This window comes from Brachypodium distachyon, chromosome 5 (genome assembly GCF_000005505.3).
Source record: "Brachypodium distachyon strain Bd21 chromosome 5, Brachypodium_distachyon_v3.0, whole genome shotgun sequence".
NCBI lineage: Eukaryota > Viridiplantae > Streptophyta > Magnoliopsida > Poales > Poaceae > Brachypodium > Brachypodium distachyon.
In genome coordinates, this window is record NC_016135.3 from 21,779,283 (window position 1) to 21,787,787 (window position 8,505).

At 46.6% G+C, this 8,505-nt stretch overlaps 1 protein-coding gene across 1 annotated transcript; it reads right to left on the bottom strand.

Moving 5' to 3' along the window:
• Nucleotides 1-4,726: 4,726 nt before the first annotated feature.
• Nucleotides 4,727-5,987, bottom strand: LOC104581413. Its single transcript, XM_010228924.1, has 2 exons — nucleotides 5,980-5,987; nucleotides 4,727-5,588 (listed from the first exon to the last, which is right to left on the bottom strand). The coding sequence occupies exons 1-2, from the start codon at nucleotides 5,985-5,987 to the stop codon at nucleotides 4,727-4,729; spliced, it is 870 nt and encodes a 289-aa protein (XP_010227226.1).
• Between the last annotated feature and the right edge of the window lie 2,518 nt (nucleotides 5,988-8,505).

An 8,505-nucleotide genomic window follows, 5' to 3' on the forward strand; every position in this document is an offset into this window, starting at 1 on the left:
GTGCAGAGGACCTTTGAGGTCGCATCGCCGCCATCCGGACGTAGGTACACGTACTGCACGTACGCATGCGCCTGCATGGATCTGCATGCATGCATGTGGGTCATCATTTTTTAGATCAATAATAATTCAGTATTGTAATTCAATCTAGGATTGTCATGCCAATAAAACTTTCACCATGAATTAATTAGACCCATGATTACCTCAGGAATTCCTCCTTTATTATTATTTCCGTGACTTAATGATTATTGCAGTAGTTTCTAGCATTGGAAGTGAAAGAGTGGTGCTTTTAATGTACTCCCTCCGTCCAACAAAAGATGTCTCAACTTAATTTGAATTCATCTATACATTAAGTTATGTCTAGATACATCCAAATTTTGACAAATTTGAGACATCCTTTGTTCGACGGAGAGAGTAACTTATTTTCCGTACATACAATTTTTTGTTCGAACATGTTAACTCCGTTGACCGGTTAATGTTTATGCAACATTATATATGATACGTAGTTTTGCTGGTAAACAATCTGCTACAAACAAGTATATTGTCAAAAAACCTCTTTTCTAATGCAAACAATTAAATCTATTTGTTCTGCTATAAGTTGATAGCGGAACCCGCCATATTTTGGTCGAATGGGAGAAAAAACGAAAAGGTAAACCTATTGCAAAAGATTGACACGTGGATAATGTTTGTCACCAAAATTGAAATTACATGGACAGTGCCGCTAAAATGTAATAGTGATTTTAGTCTAATTTGTTTTATCCATAGCAACGCATGTGTATTTAGCTAGTTTCTTTAAAATTGCAGAGTGCTCAAAATAATTTTCGGTGTTCCTACGTTAGTATCTCATTGAAATTTTCATATATATTTTTAATCGTATAGGAAATTTTTCATATATATTGGTCACCGATTGAAACAGTACTGCTTCGCTGATCGCCGGTTGAAACATCAATGTCTCACTGCAAATTTCAATGGAATTGGAGGAAAAATGTATGAACGATGTAGCAATGAAACTCATTGATAATAAAATTATATCGGGGACCATTAGTGTCTCAATGAAACTTTCATATATAGTTCAAATTCACCCAACACTTTTCAACATGACATGACACTTTGATTTAGATGCAGGCCTCAGCTATTTGATAAGATTTGACTTCTATGATATAGTCAGTAACACACTTAACCAGCTCTTCTTCAATGCATATGTGAGGGGTTTCTTTGCGCAACATGATATTGATCTCTCCGAGCAATCAATGAATCAATTGGCTACATCTATCTATGTTGATGTGGTTCTTTTATCTAATGCTGCATCTAGCAAGCTCAGCATCAGTATTGGTCCATCTACCTTGAACAATGCATTCCTTGATAGGATTCTGAATAGCCTTGAGGTTATTAAGCTGGGTATGCCTCAGGTTTTGCTTTTATTGTTGGATCATCTAGTTCAAAGAAAAACTTGTCTCTGATTATTGATCCAGTCCTTGCGGTTATTGCACTTTTGGTAACTATCCTTGTTCTAGTACAGCTTTGCTAGAGGAAAAAGACTGACAAGCAACACTCCAATTCTTACGGTACCACTCTCACATCAGGTCTGAATGAAGCTATGGATATCGCTTTGAAAATTATTGAAGCAGAGACCAATATAAAGGCTTCATTTCCGAATGAAAAAAAGTCTAAAATAAGAGGAGTAAGCGAAGAAGATAAATTTGATAAGGACTGTGGACACAAGAGCAAGCTACGGGCAGAAAAATCCCCATACTTGTAATCAATTAGAGAGAGAGGAGAGATTGAGAGTAACTGAATCGGGAAAATAAGGATAGGGGGCATTTGCCCCCCCTCTCTCCACACACACGGGGAAAATGCCCCCCCCCCATCTCCACACAAAGCTTAAATCCTGCCCAGCTTAATATAGTATGTTGCGTGTTAGGTCCAAGAGCCATACATATCCCCATGCTCCCGCTGTGATTTGAACGACCCGATATTTGAGGTAAAACACTCGCTTGCCTGAACTTTCGATTAATGGAAAAACACTCTAGCCTAAGAAGTTGATGGTTTTTACTTTTTTTTACTTGAATAGGCATGCCTGAGACATTGATTTATGGTTGGTGGTGCTCAATATTAATTAGCTATTTTTCATTCAGACTTGACTACGCGGCGGCGCACCCATGTTGCACGTGTTCGAGTTCAAGTTATTGGAAGAATCCGATCCGCTAGCTGTACCTAGCTCGCTCTGCGCAAACTCCCACTCGACCATCACTCGTTAGTCTCTGCTCCTCATCAGCGCTAGCTACCGAGATATATTCCTGTGATTATGACCTAGCTTAATTGAGGGGTAGACACGGTCATCTGAGACGCCCCATCGACGGCGAAGTTTCTCTCGCTGACCGTCATGCCCTTAGTAGAGCCACAGTCAACAAGGTAGCTGCCGGTGGGTCTGAATTGATCCAATTGTGCTTTGCAGATGATCCCAGCAGACGAGCAGCAACAGCAAATGAGTAAGGTTGCGACTTGCAACTTTCTTCAAGATGGCAATTGATACTCAGAAAGTGGATATCCATATATAAGTCGCCTGACAACTCGAAGTCGATTTCTCAGTCATTTAACATGGTTGGTGTTTTAAGATTCGGAACAAAAGATGAAAAGACAAAGTGAAATAGCATCCGGATACTAATATAACTGATTGGATACGTTGACCGAGATTTAAGCATTATTTTGCTTAAAATTAGCCGTCCAATATGTAGCCACACCTATCAATTATTGTAACAATAATGTAATCTAAATATACATATGTAATTTAGTGAAAGTATATTTTTAATTATGCAACATTTACCAATTTTAGGGCCACCTCTTACGTTTCGCACCATGGCCTCGGATTCGTAGATACGGTATTGCCTGGCTCCTTCTCTGAAGATCATATGCCGCCTGAAGATGTTCCCCAGGACGTCATAGGGGAGGACGACCGGCTCCACGTATATATGCCGGCAACGGCAAGGTTGCAGATCCAAGAGGCGGTACACGGCAGGATCGACACGTTTAATTTGTTCGAGTTGGGCATCAATTGTAATCGGTTCTGGTATAATACAGGCAGAGTCACAGAGAATCAGTGGCGCGGCTACGAAAGCTTCAGTCCGAGATCCAAGATCGATAGGATCGATTGTGATTGATCCGTCGCTTGGCTACTCCTGTTTACCGTCTTCAGGGCCGTACCTCGAATTTTGAGACCCCCGTGCAAAATCCAAAATGAGGCCCTAAAATTTGATTCTTGGAAGAAAATTGAACTTTTTTCACGAGATATCTATGAAGGGCACCCTTTTGAGCCTGAGGCTAGGCTTTGAGCGTGAGAGAAAAGACAAAGTGTGCTCGATTGTTGTCGACCATGCAATCGATCGAAGAATCAGACGTGGTTCGTACGGGCTTCTTTTCCTTCTGCTCGTACTTCATAGTAACATGGATGGTAATTAACAGGCGATTAGTTTTAATTAAGTAAATAAACTTTGGGGGGCCTGAAAAAATGGGGGGGAGGGGGGGGGGCTATTCCGTCGTCCACTGTACGGGCCTGCCGTCTTGTTGCAAATGTACGGCACGATCCTCCACCGTTCATCTTGGTTGTTGGTTCCTTGGGGCAGGGGTCACCAATTAGCTATTGGCATGTGTAGGCTTTGTTCTTGGTATCAAAACAACACCATTCAATTGGATATCCAAAAATAGAACTTGTGATAATGTTGTTCATGTGATTTTTACTAGTGCTATACTAGGATTCTTTCTTCTTAAAAAAATATAGTGAAAACCAACCCGGTACGTTTTTTTTGGTTAATTTTAAAAATCAAGTATCCAAGATATACCCGTACAAACATTGCTACCTGAAAAAAGAACATGCATAAATGACCGCATGCATGCATGCATGGTCCGTACAGAGATGCAGTACGTCCTGCTTGCTGCATGCATGCGCGTACGGACGGACGGCGGCGATGCGATGCGATGGTCATCTGGACCGTCCATCAGGATGCGATCAAGTAGTTTGTTAACTGAAACAAACCCTGATACTCATCTCTTGTCGTGTTTGTATCTTCTCCGCCCAATTTGTTGCTTCACAGATTCACGGAACGCTGGTTGCAGATCGACCATGGCACGCTAGCTTCGGCACACAAGCCTGAGACGAGCGAGGTCACGCGGCGATACCCTCGCAAGGGCTACCCGCAAGGCCTTCATGGACGCCGAAGAGAAGATGGTCTCGTTGTGCGGCCGTCCCGGGGAGGCGATGCTGTCCTCATAGAGCGTGCTCCAATCGTGAGCATTTGTGTTGTTGTTGTGGCTGTGGTAATAAGTGAGCAAGCCTTTGCAAGAGGGATGGTACTCCATGCTGCCGGTCGCCGGCGTGTACACACAGAGGAGGTGCTTGCCATCTCAGCCCGGCGTGAACAAGATGCGCCGGCCTCCGCCGACGGTGGCGAGGGGGTTGACACAACACATGGATCGAACTACCTCTCGTGGCAAACTGCATAGGTCGATGTGGCAACGCAGGTCCCACGTCCCCGCCTCGTGGTCCTTTAGCAACCATATGTCATGGTATCGCCGGTTGGTGATCTCCACGATGTGAGGGTAGAGGCAGAGGTGCCCCCTCGAGCGCCGTCAGCCGGTACGCGGCCAGGTGGCCGACTCGGGGCGGCAGCGGCACGACGCCGAACGCCTCGTCGGCGAGGGAGAAGGAGACGGTGAGCTCTTTCCGCGTCACCCTCTAGGGCGGGTGCCTCTTTGGCTTCTGCTTCTGAGCCGGCCAGTGCACGTGGCCCTGTGCGTAGACGCTCGGCTCGTAAGAGCTCACCCACCCTGCTGGAACCTTTGCCCCGGCTCCACCACGCGCTGCCGGTACCCGCCAGAACCCGGCCATGGAGTCGTTCACCATGTAGATTTCGCAGACGATCGGGAGCAAGCCTTTGCGTTCTTTCATCATCTCTGAATCCGGTGGCAACCCGCGGTAATGGACCCGCACCACCTCGTACTTTTGGCTGCGGGCATCGTAGCCGAGCCTGAGGGTCTCATAGATCGTGAAGCGATAGTTATCCGTCCATGAATTTGACCAACGGCGCCCCGTTAAGCAGCGGTCCGGGAGCGGCACCAGCTGGCAGGTAGAGGGGTTGTGCACGCAATAGTACACCTGGCGGTAATTCTCGTCCCGGATCTCGACGACGACGAGCCCGTGGCATGGACGGGTGACGCAGCCCCGTCCCGAGATGGCCCAGTTCTTGGGTAGGACCCCGAGCAGCGGCAACGCCTCGTCATCGCCGGGACGCCTGAAGGACCAAGCGTATGCCGTGCACGTGGTGGTCCAAACGGCCCTGCAGATTACTACTGTTCTGTTCGGGAGGAAGAAGAAGCAGGGCCCGCCGTCGTCATTGGCGAGGTGACGGTAGGCATGGACAAAGTCGGCGGAGGCCCACGAGCGGGAGAGGCAGCGGCAGTGGGCGGCCGACTTTACTGGCAGCCGCGTGAAGATGTTCTCCAGGACATCATAGGGTAGGTTGTCGACGAGGGTGTGTTGGAGGGCCGTCGATGGTACACACAGACATGTACGTTTGCCCGGGGCACAATGTTGGTTCCTGGTAATAGATTACCAGGCAGAGAATCAGTCAGTATCAGTGGCGGCTACGACCAGGGCAGCCTGCCAGCCATATCGATCGACCGAGCAGTTAGGGCTAATTTGGTTGCAAGGGATAGAAAATCCAGGGAAACTTTCCCCCTGGAGGGGATTTTTAGGTGCACATGGGATCCCCCTCCCACCATGGAGAATTTCCCCATCTGCAACGAGCAATTTGGCAGCAAGGCTAGAAATTTTTCAGAGGAGAAAGGATTCCATGGGAATTGGGATGCTGCTTGCTTCACCCAATCGATTCGTCCTTTGTGCTCATCTTCCTCGCACAAGCACCTACAAGCGGCTGATCTCAAATTTACGAGCAGAAATCGAGAAGGAACGATGGAAGAGAGAAAGACCTCGCCATGGCAGGGGTTTGGACTTGGAAGTTGAGTCACGACTTATAGTTAGAAAAAATAAAATATGAAAATGGTTATTTCTCAGTCGCCTGAAATTGAGCAATAAATCTTAAATCTGAGTTTGTTGACGTATCAAAGTCCATTCGATTAAGATATAGTGATCATCCTCACTTTCTTTTATCGTTTGAGATTAAGAGCCGACGACCAAACACGCCGACGGATCTATAACTAAAAAACAATCAAGTCGACTTGTTAATATCAAAGTCGATAATATAGTGGTGTTACATGTAGAAGGCCGGAAATGTATGGCTCTGGTTCTACCCGTAGAAAATATGATGTGGCACTAGACCAGACGGGGCGAGGTGCCGAGGATTGGCACAGTGCCTGGACCAGCGGTGCTAGAATTGCTACTCAAAAGGGCACCGAGCTTTTCTTGCTTCTAGTAGGAGGAGACAGCTCCTCTGACGTACGTTCCATGCCGTGAGGGTGGCTGACATGTGGGCCCGGACCCATGGGTCTGCCACAGCAGCCATACGTCAGGGAATCCTCTTCCCTAGTAAGAGCCTCGCAAGGCCATGGTGGGCACGCAGCAAAGTCGGAACGAGACGAAACGAAGAAGAAAACAGATGGGACACAATGATGAAGCGCGATCAGAAGATCAGGGCACTGATTTTGCACGGGAAGATGCACGGTGGAACAAAACGAATAACAAACCTCTCTCCTGCATGCTGAATGCCTCGTGCAAAATCAGTGCATTGTGCTCTTTGCATTGCCCTATATGTTTTGATGGTGACCAGAGTACCAGACTTCACCTTAATTACCAGATTTTTGGTCATTCATAAAGATTTGACACTTGTTTGCATGAAAGCACGAAATCTAGTTTATTTTTTGACCAAAATTAACCAACTCATAGGACAGCAAAACCCAAACCAATATTTTTGGCAACCAGATTTTTATCAGAACATTGTAGCATCAAACCAAACAGCCCCTAAATTATAATGGGCTCATCCATGCTTCTCGCCGGCAAATACTTTGACACCGTGACAACGCCCCACCTCCACAGGTACGGCAACTGATTGGGCCCGCTAACCTAGATTGCATGCTGGGCCTGAAGGTGTCCAAGTGCAATGATGGTGCACGATTTCGTGTTTGCGTGCACCGATACTGGTTTTCTTGATTTACTGGAGTGTGACGATACATAATTTCTAGACTTTATAGCAAAAGTACATGACGGGTCAATCAGACCCGTAGAAAATTCCTATAAAAAGAAAAATATCTGACCGTTAATTATGTGGACCCCCTTTGTTCGGTTAACTAGCTTAACTGTGGTAAAAAGAAAACATCTGACCGTTAACCGAACAAAACATCTGACCGTTAATTATTAATTATTTCTTTCGGTTTTGTTCGGTTAACTAGCTTAACTGTGGTAACAATTGTGTCCATTGAATCTAGTGGCACATCCTTTCGTCCCAAATGTTGACATGATCGTTCGAAAAAATCTCAATGATTTTGTCCAAATTGTTGACATGATCTGTAAAACAAAATCGTGATAATTAAATTGAAGTGAGTCTCATATTTGTCCTCTTGCTTGTACGTTGTATGAGAAAGATGAGAAAAGATGATGTAAGATGATGTATGCGACTACTCCATCCATTCTGGTTTATAGGTCAGATAGCACAATTCGCATAGTTTCAATTTGCCGGGCGATCTCCTCTTTCCCCCGGTTTTTGTTTTCCCAGATCTCCTCGTTTCCTGCCATAATTGCGGACAATTAATTATTCGTTCCCATAATCTCTAGGCTCGTGCCAAACAATCGGTCTCACACGCTAGCAACCAAGAAGCCGAATACTCATCATGCATCACTCCTCCTCTGAGCTAGCGATTTTGATTTCCCAACGAAGAAGCAAACCCAACCTCGGAAAGCCAGCATACACGCCGACATGGCCAACTAATAAAACCTACACCGCAACCTAAATTGTGCTCACAGCTGCCCACATTGCCACAAAAAGACGCCAAAAAAAACCACGCAGACACAACCTAAATTGTGCTCACAGCTGCCCACATTGCCACAAAAAGACGCCAACAAAAACCACGCAGACAGACTGCCCACAACCACTGGTCCCCCGGCCGGTCCCACTTCCGAAAGCGAACCCGGCGCACAAAACACACCATCACCACATCCAAGATCGGATCTGAGGTTTCCGCCGGATCTAGGCCGGCGAGGAGAGAGAGGAGAGGAAGAAATGGAACCATTACAGAGAAGCGCAGAAGAGACCGTCAAGAAGCCGAAGATCTTGCCGGTGGCCTCCCTCGGTGATGATCCCCTTGGTGAGATCCTTCTCCGCCTTCCTGACATGGCGTCACTCGCCAGCGCCGCCCTCGTCTGCAAGAGCTGGGGCCAATTGGCTTGCCTCCCAGCCATCTTTCGCCGCTTTCTCTCCTTGCGAAAGCCCCCACTCGTCGGTTTCATTCTCACCAACCGCAGCGACAAGCCCCACCACTGCCCCGACTACAGTTTCATCTCCG